The sequence below is a fragment of the Falco cherrug genome, chromosome 8 (genome assembly GCF_023634085.1).
Source record: "Falco cherrug isolate bFalChe1 chromosome 8, bFalChe1.pri, whole genome shotgun sequence".
Lineage (NCBI taxonomy): Eukaryota > Metazoa > Chordata > Aves > Falconiformes > Falconidae > Falco > Falco cherrug.
Window position 1 is genome coordinate 1,419,872 of NC_073704.1, and position 16,803 is coordinate 1,436,674.

A 16,803-nucleotide genomic window follows, 5' to 3' on the forward strand; every position below is an offset into this window, starting at 1 on the left:
ATTTAAAGGCAAGCATGAAGTCTCCACGCCACGCAAACCACTCCTGCCTACTGCTCTTGCTGAACTATCACTGTCACAAGATGACAGCAAATCACAAGAATTTATGGCTAAGACACTATGGCTTATATTTAATCTATTTTTGCAGTTTCACAAATTGAGCACTGATGTGCTTCCGTCCACAGAGACGTGATGGCAAAAGGAGGGACATAAGATATGAGGAATTTTTCATAGGGAAGGCTAACTGACATTTACAGGGAAAGAAATAGATGGTACATGGAACACAGCAGCTTTATGGGGGCTCCCAAATTCACCATGCTCTGACTTAAGATCTCGATAGCGGAAATTGTCGTGCAAATCCTTTGGCAGCAATTCTATGCCACGCAGTGGAATAGCACGTTACCGTTGTACTTAATTACATGAAACGTCTCTAAGATTCTGCCATGCTGCTCTGTTGTCCACTTTGTAGCATGCCAAGGAGTGAAGCCATGGCTCTTGCCTAACTTCAGGAAAAGGGACTGATGTGAAAAGACCCAAATAAATCTTTCTTACAAGACAGTTTTTGTGTACTGCAGAATATCCATTAAAAAACACTCCCATAGTGCACTATAATAAGCCTTGAATTAAGGCTGTGATGGACCTAGTTCTTCCAAACACCAGCAGAAACTCTGTGTGGCACCGTTGTGCATAAGGTGCTTTAGAATAACAGCTGCTGTCTGATACAGAACCATAGAATATCTCAGGTTGGAAGGGACTCGTAAGGATCATTGAGATACGTTGCGTTTCTTCCTAAAGAAAACTGTTACCTTGCAGCGACGATAAATTCATCTCAGTTTAGGTGAAGCCAGACAGTCTGTACATACATCTTCCAGAAATCTGGCTTTTATCCCTCTAAGTAGCCTCAGCGTGAGCCTTTGAGGCTCTGCCACCCAAGTGAGAAGTCTGGATGCTGCAGGTCTCCCAGGAAACTGAAGGCTGACTGTCAAAAATGACTGTGATGAAGAAACGGGTCATTTGTGAACACCCTCCTCCAAAAGTGCTATTTGTGCGCAGTTTTGCTGCATAAATCCACTTACACCAGAGCTAACATCGATCACAACTACATTATAAAATTGTGGATTTCTCCCCCGAAGAGTGAACTGCATTAGCAATTTGATAATTGTATGCCTTCCGCATTCAGCAACCTCTCTCTTTACACATCTAATCAGCGTTAATTTAAAAGCAGGATAATTAGCAGACACACTTGTGGATGGGTGCTGAAATGATCCCTGAAAATTTAACCACTTGGTGTCCTGTGGTATGCACTAACAGTTGGAGTCCTAGTAAGACAGACCGCACTTAGGGCAGCAGAGGTGAAATCTTGGCACTGGCAACAAAAAAGACTGAAGAGAACACGAATGCATTTTGGAGCAGACTAGATTCAAACACGTGGGTGTTTCCCCCTTCTGTGTAAGACCAAAATAGTAAATGCCACTTTATCTTTGTCTCCCCGTGTTTCGTCTGTAAGTCAGTCAGTATGTCGGGACATTAACTACCTAGATACTTACCAGCAGCATGCAGGCAAGTACCTGGGAGTGCTGTCCCTAGCCCCGGTATGCACTGGCCACCAAAGCGTGGTAGCCCAGGAAAACATGTCTGCAGGCACACGAAGCACGTCCACGTGAGAGCAATAGATCCGAACCACAGCTGACACACTTGAACTTTGCATGTCTTACCTGCCAGGCTCCTGGGACTCGGGCAGATCCCAACTTCTTTGCCCGAGTAACCACTGCCTGGTCTTGCCTCAGTAAGGAGAGCAGTCTTGCAGGATACAATTTTTTTTTTCCCCAAACACCCAGACACTTCTAAAGCAGTCATTAAATCAGCGGTTCGCACCAGTGGCGGATGCTGAGGGTGCCTCGGCTACTGGCGAGTGCTGAGCGCAGACCCCGCAGGAGGGCAGATGGCCCCGGGGAGGCATGGCCGGCGCTGCCCCGTGCCAAGGGCTGGCGGCACACCCGAGCTGGCCTGTGGGCACGGCGCTCGTGCATCCCTGAGCGTACCTGACCCAGAGCCACCTTGTTAGTTCAAGGCCAGAACTGCCCTAATGAGGGTTCTCAGCTTCTGCCTTACAGAGCCCGGTGCCCCCCGCCCCGAGCACAGGCAGGAGGAGCTTGTGCCCACCTGCCCAGTTGGCCACACGTGCTGGAGGAGATGGCCTCACCGGGGGACGGCGGGAGGAACACCAGCATCGGGGGAGAAACAAGCATGAGCCCACGCACCCGGGTGAAACCCTCCACTCAGTGAAACGGGTAGTCATCTATTTTAAAACCAAGAAACATCTCATGAAAATTAATAGTGAGTTTTTCAGCAAAAGAGGAGGTCAGACCAGAATGGTTACCTCAGCCGAGGCGAGCGGCTTTGCATGCCTGTTAGGGTGCAACAAAGGGTCCCTAGCACTGTGGTCCCCATAAGGTGGCAAACGCAAAACTTCTTTTGCTGCTTTTGCATTTCACCAGCACGTAACCAAATACAGGAAGGAAAGCAGAGGCAACGAGACGGTGCTGCATGGAAATAAAAACAAAAGCGAGACTGAATCTAGGATCATCGCCATTCCTGTAATGCTACTGTGAGAACGTGGTTCTTCAGCCCAGCGTGCTTACACAATATGGCTCTCAGCATTACTGACTGTGAGCCTGACGGCATTCTGCATGACACGGGACCAAACAGGAAGACATGACATTTTAAAAATATGCATCAATGTCAAGGTGACAGTCTGGCAAGTCAACTAAGTTATAACGTCCATGCCCTTACTAACATGTTTATGTTCTGGCACCGTTTGCCCTTACAGTGGATATTACTAATACATAATTAAGTTTATATAAACTAAGGAAGAAAATTACATATTATTTTGATTCATTCTCACCAAGTTCCTCTTAAAAGTACCTCAGGGAATTTTTAAACATGAAGAATGCCCACAATTAAGATTTTTGTAAAATATACTTTAATCTTGTGCTCTGTAACCATGTAATGGTTTTGCCAGTAGCAATTTCTTATTGCCACCCCTCTTTGTATTCAAAGCTTGCCTATTGCAATGAGTCTTTATAAAGAAATACATTAATTAAATACGCCTTGACTTCACTAGCCAAGGAAAAGACAATTAATCATCTCGCAGGCACAAGCACAACATAATACCTGCTATTGCTCATGGGCACCTCACACAGACTCACCACTGCTGCGTGATGTCATTGCCTCCGAGCACACAAAGAGGCTCTCTCCCGTCAGCACCGTGCCACTCACTCACCTCACCCAGTGTAAAGCAGCTGATGTATGGGCGAGATGTTATGGGCTACATTTTTTTTCTTTTCTTACATCACTACACCGACATCTAGTTAAATCTGTTTGCAGTGGCCACCCTGACACTAGATGTACGGAGGACACCGATGGCTTGAGTGGGGCAGGGCTGTCGGTCTCTCCTCACCAAATCCTCCTGGGGAGCTCTTGCCAGCACAGAGGGGAGAGTCCGTGCCAACCCTGAGATGCAGCTCTAACCAGCAAATAGGTTTGTTATGGGCAGGGTCACTGAAGCACCGTATTCTTTAAGGAAAAAAAAAAAAAAAGTTGAAAAATGAGAACAATGGCTGATGGCCTCAATCAGACACCTGAGTTACCACCACATTCCCAGTTATCTAATGTCAATGCTGAGCTGGTCTTCACTCAGAATGAAAAGGTATTTCATGGGCATTTATACCCATGGGTAGTTGCTATAAACTCTGCTAATATTTTATTCTGTGAGAAAGGTGAAAAAGAAGTTGTGACTTAGAAATGAAACATGTAAAATATTCCTTGACCTTGGCCAGATGTTTGAAGTGCTCTTCAATATGTTGACAGTATGTACTAGGCAGCAATTATTTTTGGTGGAAAAATGTTTCTCTGATACCCTACTTATACCTTCATTAATCACAGGTCAGCCTTGGAGGTGTGAACTCCTTGTTTGACAAACATCTAAAAATGGAAAAGTTTAGAGTAAACCTAACTGTGTTTAGAGTGACTCTGCGCACAAGGCATTTATTTTACCTCACACAGCTAAAGGTATTCAGATTAATGAATTCAAATTAAAGAACTGCCTAGTGCTTTTTGTCCCGTCCCCGTGTCCCCCCCCCGATATGTAGCTCCTTGCCTCAGCTATGCTGTGTGGAACGGGTCAAGTCCCTTCCATCAAGTTTGAACTGGCTGCCTTTCCTCCTCCGAGGGGCTGGGAACTGAGCCCACGCTGCCTCCGTTACTCACCTTCCCTCTCTCACGGTGAATCCAGGCATGCGAGGAACCACAGGTAACCCCCAGGTCTTCTCGAACCCTTCCCTATTACCAGCAGCCTCTCCCACCCATCCCATTTCTCCCCCTCAGTCTCTCTGTTCTCAACCTCTTTTTCCCTCTCCTGCTCAAGACGTGTTAGTGCTCTTTCCAGCTCCATGACACTGACACATGAACCTCCTGCTGCTCTTGCATGTTACCTTTAGGTGCCTGTTTGATGAAGTACATGGTAAAAATTTCTTCTCATCAGCTGGCTTGCCCTGGGATGCTAGCGGAAGGAAAGGCACTGGGGGTCACAGGGAGACTCTATCAGAGAGAGCAACCTGCTTCATGGGAGCTGGAGGGAGGGAACAGCAGGGAGAGAGCGAGGGGAAGTCAAAGTGTGATCTGTCAGAGCAAGGGAAACGAGGCTGTGAAAGACAGTGCGAGCTGAATGCTAACAGCCTCAATGTTTGGCTCAGGTCCTCTCCTTGCTGTCTGCTATGGCTGCACCGGACCCTCTCTTTCCATCTTCAGCTGTCCTCGAGTAACTTCCCCCAGGCTCAGACAGCCAGCTACCACGATAAACTGTGGCTGGTCGGTGCTGAACCAGTAGCTACAGCCTGCGGAGTAATATGACCACTGTGCAGTGTGTCACTCCGCAACCAGGACAGAGGGATGAAAACCCCTTTTGCAGCTGTTGGGATAGCACTCAGCTTTTGAAACGTTTCTACAGGATCTACAATATTACTCATGTTTTTTCATGATAGCCCCCACCTCTTCCCAAAGAGGTGCTCTAGTTCTTATTTTACAAAACTAGTATCTGAGACATGATGATAGCGAACAAGTCACACCCAGGCTGCGTGGGGCAGAACAGACAACCAAAACCAGGCTCTTGGGCATACAAACCATAAGCCATCTTTCCCCTTTTGTTCAGGCTTAAGATAAATTCCCTTCCACAGCTTCCAAACCAGACAAGTAATTAGATACAGTTGATAAATCTCAATAATTGGGGGTAATTTATACATCCCATAAAAAAAATGCTGCTCTGGTATTAGTAAGACAGTACAAATAGATTTGCTGAAAGAGTAAAGGTTTGCTTATAAAGTTAATAGGAGACACGAGGTAGTGCTTTCTGTGCTTACCTTCAGCACTGTGATATTCCATGCAAAACTCTCAATGGCTTTGCTTAATTTTCTTCCTTTCAAACCTTCCTTTGTCCCGAGGTTATGAAGCTCTTCATGGAATTCCATTCCTAAAAATACAGATTGCTACATCACCCAGTGCACAATTGATTTTCCATATAAAATGCTCAGTAAGCATTTTCAGTCTCGCAGCAGGTACTTCCTGCAACTTTTTTTGTTTCCCCCACTTCCCTGGTATGACTCCACCCTGGAAAGCATCTTCCAGAATAAAAGGGGCACGTGCAATTTTGTGGTTGTGCTTCCACTTTGTACGTAACTGTCCTTTCCAGTGCTGGTGTCCCCCGCAGGCACGTGCCTGGTCCCTGCACAAACACCCCTCCCAGCACCCCTGCCTGCAGCTTGCGTTGCTGGCAGCACTGCACCAAAAGGCAATCGCTTGTCGCTTTGCTTGAATACATGATTTTGTACCTTGGAAGGCAGTCTGACAGATGTGGAAGATACCTGGTTCAGCACAGCAAATACAGGCTCAAACGCACAGCTCCTCATTAATCTTAATCAGCCATACAGAAAGCTCTTGTACTTCACAATGATAAATCATGTCAGAAACACATACCACTAATCACAGGATTGCTATTCCTGCAGCCTGGAGAACTGAGACTTCCAACCCCAGCCCTGGGAATTGTTAAATTTCATTGCCAGTTTCTGCGGCAAGTGTCTGCAAATCTGTTGCTGGATATAAGAATTCAGGAAATCTGGAAGCAGATTAAAAACCTTAACAATTACAATTAGCCCACCGATTCCACAAGATTTGCACAGTGTATGCCAACATGCCTCTGAGCCCGGTGTGGATTAAGAGACAAAACAGAGACAGAGCTGTTTGTGCTCCCTTAATCTGTACCTTGCAAAGGCCAAATGGGCACCAAATCCCTCCAAAGCATCTGAAGCCCATCCCGGTTGAACAAACCAAGTTCTGTTACCAGTTGTTTCATAGCTCTCCCTCCCCTAATGTTTTAAGGCAAACGTCACTTGCAGATTTGAGCTTCACTGAACCTGCATCAAAGAAATGCCCCTGGAGAGAACACCTGCCGCGCAGGCGTGGAGGGCAGCTCCGTGGGCTGCTGGAGGAGTCAGGCCCTCGATGGCCCAAGGCAGGTGCGTGCTCGGCACAGCTGGCCCAAAGCACTCCTGGAAGACTAACAATAGGTTTCTTCTTGCCTTGCACCGACTCCAGGAGCTCGATAACACTGAGGCAGTATCAACCCCACATAATGCAAGTTTTCTCTACTGTTTATTTTCCAAAACCTCACCCACTGACAGGTTTTGCCTCTCAAGGGTCACAGAGCTCCTGCAGCACCTCCTTTGGAAAACAGTCTAAACAACTGCACCCCAAGCAAGATTCCCCTGCAGGCGTGCCTCGTGCCAGCTGACTTATAAATCAGTGCAGTAAGTTAAAGAAAACCTTCAAATGACTCCCTTAGTCCTGCAAAAAAAATGAAGGCTAATGGTTCTCAGCTCCATGTGGACAGCCCCACCTTTACGCAGCGTCCTAGTTATTTTTCCCTTTGGACCTCACTTCCCCAGCAGTAGCTTGGAGACAGCGCTGCCCCGCAGAGAGGGAGCCACCAACATCTGCTAGGCTGCAGTAGGAGTACCAATGAAAAATAGCATTTCAGTCCTCCAAGCTGCTGCTGACCACTGTGCACTGGGCGGAGACTGCAGGTGGAAAACCCCAACAAAACCAGCCCCCTACGAAGCCACCTCGGGGCGCAGGCAGGAGCTGGGCACAGGCAGCCCGGACTGAAACAGGCACGATGTGAGGCAGAGGCCCGGTGGGAAACATCTTCAAAGGGAGCAGGACCAGGGCGAGGCGAAGGACAATGTCACAGGCAGTTAGTTGTACCTCTGACACCTCTTCATTTTGAGGGCTTCATCTTGGCACATGGTAAATGTTATTTCACAATTTGCCTGGGTAACATTTGCAACAAACTAACTTGCAATTGAGCGTGGTGAGGGGTTCTCTCCTACCCTTTCATCTGTCTAACTCCTGAGGCTTCAAAGAGCACTTCATATCTCTCCAGCCTTTTTCCCAATCAGAAACTATATTTTAAGGCAAAACAAATGAAAATACAAGCAGATACAGCAACAAAGAGAACAAACTTGAGAAATTAATCTTTTTGCTAGGGGAAGAAAAGAGAGGGAAAATGCATGGAACTCCAGACATGGGCATGGTGGCACAGTCCCGCATTGTGTTCTCTGCAGCATCTCCAGCCCTCTGTTCACAAAGATACCAGAGCCCAGGCAAGTGTCATGAGTTATTCTCTCTGTGCACAGCGCAGGGTGGGCAGAAAGTGCTGGTGCTGCTGAAGGGCTGCATAATTCAGTGCAAAGTATTGCTCTTAGATTATACAACCTAGAAAGCCCTCTACTGCTGCATTTTCCCCTCACTGTCCCACTCCTAAACCCTCTGCGCCTGATGAAGGCTTTGGGCTGAGGATGTTTATGCTGCTTATGCAGATGCACAGAAGCCAAGGCATGACACAAGATGAGGCCCATGAAACCCGGCAGGACAGAGCTCCTTGCCTCTCTTCCCTTTGCTACCCCAGCGCCAGCACGGCTCTGGAGCTCTGCATTTCAAAGAGCAAGGACTAGGTTCCACCCTGCTCTTGCACCACATAAAAATCAGTTAAATGCCGTTGTTGAAACAGCTTCCAGATTTCCTCTAATTAAAAAGATGAATTAAAGGATTTACTACAAAATACCAGTTTCATTCATTATTTACATTTAATTGAAGCAAATGGCAGTAGCCTGCATCACTTGCCAAATCCAAAAATGCCTATCAGAAACAATAGTTTGATGGTCGTGGTCCCAGAAGACTATGGCCAACAACACAAATTATATGCGGTAGCAAATGTTTGCATGACTGACCTTCAAGGCTTGCTGCAGGTTAGGAAAGGTGCAGCTGTACACCTAAATGAACTCACAATAGATTTAATTTCTGCAGTGTAAACCTCTAACAGAAATGCATTGCAAATACTTATTTGGCACGGTTTCCGATACATGAAAGCTGATGGATTTAGTTGTAGAGGATTGCCACTGCCAAACGTGGCCTCCTATCTCACTAGCAGGGCTTATTCTTCTGTATCAGTGGAAACTACAGGAGACGTCCCAGTTCCAGCTCTAGCCCACTAGCCTGAACAAGTGACGAGGAGGGGGCTGCATGACTAAACTGAATGGTGAATCACAGACTCTGGTGATTCCTACCACCCTGAAAAAGAAATGTGAGGCTGTGGCAGAGCAGACAGCAGGCGGCCACTTCCGAAACCACCTCTTCCCTTTCTGCTGGTGCACACGAGACAGAGCCCTAGTCCAGACAAAGACATCCAGTACAACACACCAGCAACGTACGACCTGCTTTAAGCCTGCTTACAGCGGTTTGTGCCCGTACACCTGGCATACATAACGCACAGCCACGCAGATTTGCTGTGATACAATGGAATTCTATTGGCCTAAGTTTCCAAGGTCTACAACAAACCTAAACAGCAAAAGTAAGTAAAGGTAGGCAGCGGAGCTTGCTCCTGGGGGTTTCAAAACCTCTTGCCCACCCTGTGTTTAAGGGAACGATTTTGGCAGGGAATGGAGCTCAGTAAAGGCAGCAGGCTTTCTTACTCTCTCTTTTTAATGGAATGCCTTTCTTGTCATTTGACTAATTTAAATGCTGTCAGACATTTCAGTTGTAGAGCAGATGGAGAAATAGCTTTAAAGTTGAAAGAGGACTCTTCCCTGATCCCATGCCTGCACTGCTACTGGAGGATGAAGCTTCAGGAGGGTGGAGGCTGCCAGGGAAAGGCCAGGATGCTCACTTCAATACTGGGTGAAAGATGCTGCATTAGTCACAAACTGTAAGTAAATTATGGCACATCCTTTCCCATTTCCCATCCAGAACCATGCAATAAAGAAGGATTACCTGCTTTCTGGCACTGAACAATCTTGTCGTGAGTGATGTCTGCCGTCTCAATGAGAACCCTGCTCTCTTGAATCATCTGTCAGAAAATAAGTGAAAAAACCCCAGCGTTACTAGAGTTTCCTGCCACATCTATTCCACAGAAAAGTACAAAGGTTCAAACTGAAAAAGAGGTCTGCTCTGCAAGCAACACTGTAACGATTGGATCATTCCCTCCTATCGGGGCTCCCAGATCTGTATCAAGCTAAGTGACAGTTGCTCAGAAAACATTTTGCTCTGGAAGGTAAAAGAACCGCTGTTTTCCACCAGCAAGACACCATTGCAAATAACATGAGGGAAACACAAGTGATTTCAGAAGAAAGCAGAGTTAGCAGACAAACAAAGTTCATTCTGTGTGAAACTGAGCCCCTTCTAATTAGTAGTTTTCCTGAAACAAAAGGAGAAGTAAGTATAGTCCTTGACATAAAGGGTTATCAAAAATGTCACCAAGTCATGAACAGTGCTGATTTCAAGGGGTGCTTCAGCCTGTGCTGAACTTTATGCACTACAGTGGTTCAGACAGCGACAGTATTTCTTGAGTTTCTCTTCGGAAAAATTCAGACCAAAACCCTACCCTATCCTCAATATTTCTGTTGAAGTTTAAAAAGAAAAACCCCCACCAAAACTCAAAAGAGGCAGGCAGTTTCAACAAGCCTACTCACAGGTTTCAAGAGATACTCATATTTACGCGTCTTCCTAGGGTAGCCCACTAACAGCCAACAGATGAAGGGCCCATTGCGTGCCAAGCTCCCCGCGCCTCCCTCCTTGCAAATGCTATTCTCCTTTGATGGTAACAAACTTCCAAAACCTTTCAGAAGCCCGGGCAAGCAAGTGAATTGTTCCAATGCTATAATCTGCAGAACTGCAAAAGGTGGCACATACATCTGTTACAGAAGGCAAGAACATGCTGTATAACAAACTACGCCTGAGAATAATCTCGCTCTCCCGGGATGTACACCACCAACCCCAATCAAATCCAAGCAGCATGAGAGCGGTGCCAATTAGAAATGAAGCAAACCGAACGCTGCCTAATGTTACATCCTGAAATTACAGAAGCCACCATCTGAAAGCTTTGCCAAAGTGCTACAACTGCTAAAAGCCTTCCTACTTTCAAACACACTAAATATGAAAACACAGCCAGTAGTTTCCATGATTTTACTGAAAGACACAGTATAACAGTATTACATTAACACTTGCCAATTAGCATGCCTCATTGTTTTAATTAGATACAAGGGAGCAGAGATGCTTCTACACCTGAACTTCCAAATTCTGGAGAAATTCAGATCCAAATTTTGCTGCTCATGCCATCTTCATTTCTAATTCAACCTATGAAGATAGGCTGCATTTAATAAAAATACCTATGCCTTTTCTTTGATATAAACAAGATTATGAGAAAAACAAAATCTATCACCAGCTTCATGGGCAGAGAGAAAAAGGCCTGATACATATATAGAGTGCAAACCCGTTTTTTAACAGACCATGCCCAGTGGATACACCTGAAATTGAAATTACTTTCAGTGGTATCCTTCCCATTTCATTCTTGCTACTTGCTTGTTCATGCATCATGTTGATTTTTTTCCTCTTTGGTATCTTCACTTGTCATCTAGAAAGAAATGACAATTTCTATCCACCGTCTGGCTTTTCTGTACCACAGCACACAGTTATTTCATGCTGAAGGAACCGTTCAGCCACCAGCTAGAAAGTGCTGAAGTTGGTCTGAGCAGAAAAGAGAGTGAGAATCTCAAAAACTTGCAAGTTGCTGCAGAGGCAGCCAGCGACCAAAGGTACGCCTCTTGCACACGGGGGCATGAGCTAGTGCCTGTACCGCTCTGTCCAGCCAGGTGCTGCCAGCGTCCGTGCACCCCATGCACCCATCACCGTGGGCTCGTGCCCCCCCTCCCCTCCCCGGCCCTGTGCCTGCACTCCCTGCCCAGCAGCACGGTTGTGCCCAGGGAGGTCAATGCGGCTCAGCTGGGACAGTATAGCCAAAGTGTCCCACTCTCCGGTGCTCAGATATCTAAAACAGAACTTGACTTGTGAGAGGGTTTTTTTAAATATATATACATACATATATTTAGATGTAGCTATACATTATATATAGATATGTGTATGGCCACAGGAAATTGTCCTACCACGCACAGAAAAGCAAGCTTGAGAACCGTGCAGTTTGGTAATCTAAGTCTGAGCGTACCTTCCTCCAGCTACTGGACCCACTCCCAGGAGTTTCTGGCATGCTTGTTTTAGGATTCTCACACACAAAGGTATTACGTTCTTTTTTTTAAGAGAAAAGCGGCAATAGGATGTCAATTTTCCCTTACTGCAGAGTAGGTAGAGCAGCCCTCCGTTCCTTTGATGCTGACATCAAAGTCTGACAGCTCTCAGCTCAGCAAGAACAAACAATTTAAACCAGATCATATAGCAGTATTTAACCTGTTCCTGCCTTCCTGCCTGGCAGTAATCTTGGCAAAAATTATTTTTTATGGCAGCTTTATCCCATGACAAATCTGAGAATGGATTCAGAGCTCCTCAACTCCGTGGCTGGGTTAGGGGATGCCCTTAGTGCCCCAGCTGGCACTCGCCCGCACAGACCCCCTAGGAAACAACACGCTAGGCAGAAATAACACACCCTGGGCCAACTGGGAGAGACGGGTTTGGCTAACTGGGTGTCCGCCGCCTGCGATAGCACAGCATGCAGGACTGGCATCTCTGTGTGACAGGCCAGACTGCTCCCAACAAGAACTGCACACGCCATCTCGGCGGGCACGAGATCCTGCTTCCCAATGCTGTGGTGAAGGACCCTAACAGTGGGACAGTGCGAGGGAGAGGCCTGGGTCTTCACCGTGGAGAAGCAGAGACTGATTCATACCGACAGGAGCACAACAGGCAAGGAACTGCTACCCAGGAACAGCAGGCTTGTGTTTGGTTTGGCTTTTTATTTCGGCTTTTTTTTTTTTTTTTTTTTAATCACATCACAGTTGATACTCTTCAAAGGATTCTGTGCGAATCCTGGCAACAGAACTGCTAAAACCCTCAAAAAATAACCAAATTAATTTGAAAACTTACTTTAATGCCCACCTGCCCCCCCCTCCCCCCCCCCCAGGTTTTTACATATACCCAAGGTAGCAGCTTCAGGGATACTTACTCCGTAAACATTGTAAATGTCACCTAAAAAGCTAAGTTACTAGTAACTGTTTAGTGGAATTGATATTAACAATTTGTCCGTGTTCAATCTAATGTAGGTAAAAGCAGGGGAGAGACTCAGCTAGAAGCTAGTGCCCCATCCATGCTTTCCTGCTGGACACAGGACAGTGGTAGCAGTTCTGGCAGGGTTCCTGGCCACAGCAGACGATGCTGGCCAGGGCTGCAACATGTTGGCCACAGATGCCCTTGCTTGGTCCCATCCAACAGCCCCAGGGAAGACTTTGCTACTGTGGTTCTGCTCATCTATAGCTCCTGCTCACAGTCCTGTGTCACAGCATCTAGCTACGCTTTTTCTTTTTTGGCTGAAATGGTTCTGAAATGAGTCCACGGTCTCCCCGTCTGCATGGTCCTCTGCTTTTCCACCTGGCATCACATCTGAAGCCCTGCTTGGGGATGTCACCTTCTTCTTGTGGTGCCAAGACAAGAACCAGAAGCCCTGAACACAACATGGAAGGCTGTGAGATTTTCTGCTGGGAAGCTGAACCCATAAATCACACCATGGCCTGAGATTTTCAAGTCCAGCTTTGCCAGCAACGTTTTGAAATCCACCAACCCGTCCCAACTGTGAAGAGCGAGCTTTCTGATGTTGGCAGCACAGATTTCCATGCACCATTACTCTGCTCAGACCTGTGCCGAGCAGCGCTCTTGAGAAGTTGGGTAAGTCCCGGTCACCTGCCGGCAGCCCAGCCGGCTGCTGCGTATGTCGGCTCCCAAACGGCAGCTGGCTCCGGTGAGCGACTCGCAAAGAGCACGGCACGTCCCGCTCCCTCAGGAGACGGATGCTCCGCCAGTGTTAGCTCCTGAACGCTGAGCTTCCAGGGATTAACCTCCAAGCAACACATACTGAAAAGCAACCTTTAGAGGACAGAGGCTGGTAACTGGGTCCACTTGGAGTCAGTGAGGAAATTTTTAGCAGCTGCTGAAGCTGGCAGGATTGCTCAGCGTGCATTTCCCACGTCAGAAAGATGGTGATCAGACTTTACTGAGTGATCTGTTTAACGTAACTACAGGGGGGAAATGGATAAAAGCAGGAGTAAAGCATGTGAAACCTGATTCTGATACAGGGAATTAAAAAGCTACCCTAGCAAATCCTCCCATTGGGACCCCTGCCACCTTTCCGTGGGAGCAGGGACACAAGGGTTTGTCTGAGTCCCGGAGGTGCTAACCCTCCTGGAGAGGCTGCAGCGCCAGAAATGCTCTCACAACAAGTGAATAAGGGGCTTGTTCAGATTGACAAAAGATGCACATGGCACAAGTCCCAGAAGTACACGTCACGTTTAATTAACTAATGAGAATGAGGAATACAAAGCCTTATCTGCATAGGTTAGTTTTTTCTGCAAAATAGCCCATTTAATCTAGATATTCTTACGTAATGCTGAAAGCAAGAAGCCTAAACTTGATCAGTTTACCTGAAGCACCCTGTTAGAATCATGCCAGCTTCTCACAACGGCATGGGAAGCAAGAGCTGGCACAAACCTGGGAGCTCTCTCTTGTCCGGTACACGCGACCACGAAAGCAGAACAGACCATGGGCTGAAACTATAACTGACCTGTCTCATTAAGCCTCTAAATATAGGATGCAATATAAAATCTGAAATCCCATTGCTTCGTGGCAAGAATGATGCTTGATTTTGTCACTTCTGCTAAGTGCTATTTACAAACAAAAATACATTTTAAGTGAAATTTAAAATCTCTTAAGACTGAGGGCATCGTATTTTTACTCACAAAAAATTAACAGGCTTATTTATTGTCTGTACCAAAGACATTTTAACCACAGGACCAGTACAAACGGAGCAGAAAATGTTATTTCTTTTTACTTTTATGAACTCCTGTGCTAGAGACCAGTTTCTTCTTTTTGTTACAAACTATTCGACAAACTGAAAAGGGGAGAGGAAATTAACACAGCAGAGTCTCACCAAAAAAGACCAAAAAAAAGACATGAAAAACTCCTGGTGGCAAGTTAATGCACTGTCCTGCTGGGAAGATAAATGATACAAAAGGGATAGTTCAAAGAATCCTCTCATAAATATTCCAAAGTTTAGAACAGAGACTGACAACATCAAATGGAAAAGCAGCTTTCTCTCAGGTGTCTCCTCAGGGCTGTTGTCCCAATCTCCTACGCCTCTCGTGGGGAAGGAGTACCTTGTCGTGCCTCCATTGCTAAAAACAAAAACCACGAACAAACAAAAAACTACCAAAAAACCCCCCCAACTACCAAAAAAACCCCAAGACCACCCAAACCCACCACCAAACAAACCCCAAAAAGGCTACAAAAATACAACCAATTTGAAAAAACAGGTGAAGCGCACACTGGGCTCATGAAAACTGGAACAGCATTCCCTCCTAAGCACGGAGCGTTCCTCGCAGGCCAGGCCATCAACTGTGTGCCAGCAAGCCTTGCGACAATGGAAGGATGTGTGCATGGTGCCAGGATGTGGGAAGGAGTGCTGGCCACCAGTCCACCTTGTCTCTGTCCCAGTATGCTCCAAGCCAGGCTTCTGTATCTGAGCCTTCCCCTGCAACAGCCCAGAAAGGAACATTTATCATGGATGATTACATCAACTGGGAACACCTGAAATACCTTATTGACACAAACTCCAGAAGGAACTGAGTAAAATTCACCTTCAATTCAAATTTAATGTTTCTACTTACAAATGTTTCTGGGGAAATATGGTGTCAGAGTGTTGCTGGATGTGATGTGGTGCATGAGGACTGGTGCCCTAGAAAACAAGAGGAGCACAGGAGAAACACGGGGAGGGGTCAGCTTCCAAAACGCTTATGCTAAACCAGAGTAACTAAGGTACCCAACTAGAACTTCATTCTTTAAGAAAAGTTCTGATCTGACCGTTTTCAGGTTCTGTTTTAGAAGGGACTATGGGACATGGGCTATCAGAGAGAGACACAGTGAGAGTGGCAGCTAAATAATAGAGAGAATTATAATTAATGGAGAAAGAACCAGGATTACTGCTTTCCCAGTCTGTCAAAATTTGGACAGAAAGCTCTTTAAAACAGATACGAATTCAAGATGTTGTCCATGTACTGGACTGTGTTTGACATCAGTGTGTTATGACGCTTCCTTGGCAGTGGACTCTGCTCTGCAATATCCCTTGTCTTTTGCTGCTCAGAGAACTGTGAAAAATGTTCCTTTGGGGATGAGCCTATCCCAGCTGAAATATGAATTTCAGTGGAAAAGCTCACAAAAATCTATTTAGTCATTTTGCATTGACATAAACTTGGAAAATGGACTTTCTCCTTGGGAATAAAAAGCCATCATGCCTGCATCAAGACGAAGAAACTCCAAACGACTGAATTGGAAAGAAAAGTAGGCAAAGCAACAAAGAGTAGTCCCTCTCCACAGATACCTCAACAGAATTCTGCTAGCATGCACGGACCAGTGCCTGTGTCAACAAAAACACTGCCGTTAAACACACTGACTTGCTCCCCAGCAACATCACAGGTATTAATTCTCTACTCAAAAATCCCCAATCCATCTCTGTGCTGCCTGAAACATTCTTAACTAACTTTCCATCTCTCAACTACCTACAGACACCTTGCCCTTCCTTACCTGTCTGCTCCAAAGCAACAAGATCAGCTCCAATAAAGAAGTTTGAATTCAGAGAAAAACATCAATATCAACAGGAGTTAAAAAATAGCTTCTCTGTTCAACCCTTTTTACACTTTTTGTTGTTTACAATTCATGTAAAACACATGTAAAAATACTTGGGAGCTTCTTTTCTTTTCTAGAGAAATTTCTGTATGCACAGGAGATCCGGTAAAACCAAGAACATTTATTATCACTTGTTTATTGCTTTTGATTTGCAAACGATTCAATCATTGGATCTTGGAGGAAAAGTAATGCTGAACCAATAAATGAAAAGCAAAGCGCAGAAGCGTGCCTGAGTTCATGCAGGCTTGCAGCAGCACATAGATACACTGTGCAGAGAAACCACAATCTGTTTCTGAGCAATTCTCAACCAAAAAAAAATAATAATCCTAACTTCACAAGATAACTGTTTGCAATGAATAATTCAACCATCTGCCAGGTCCAGCTGGGCCCCGTCCCCTTTCTTCACGTTGAGCATCCTCTTTTTTTAGGTGTGATCAAAGAACACTGGCATCAGTTTGACAGGTTGTAAGGCACGCCGCACGTGCTGCCCACCTGAGCGAGCATCCTCCCATGGCCAGCCAC

The 16,803-nt window shown here is 46.0% G+C and overlaps 1 protein-coding gene across 4 annotated transcripts in view; it reads right to left on the bottom strand.

The window, feature by feature from the left end:
* PLCL1 (phospholipase C like 1 (inactive)) overlaps positions 1–16,803 on the bottom strand; it is a 228,928-nt gene that overhangs the window by 42,301 nt on the left and 169,824 nt on the right. For all 4 annotated transcript variants that reach the window (XM_055718758.1, XM_055718757.1, XM_055718759.1 and 1 more), the window contains exons 4-5: positions 9,379–9,454; positions 5,415–5,524 (exon numbers count right to left, since the gene is read on the bottom strand). In XM_055718758.1, the coding sequence (XP_055574733.1) occupies positions 5,415–5,524; positions 9,379–9,454 (186 nt within the window). The remainder of the gene's footprint in view (positions 1–5,414; positions 5,525–9,378; positions 9,455–16,803) is intronic.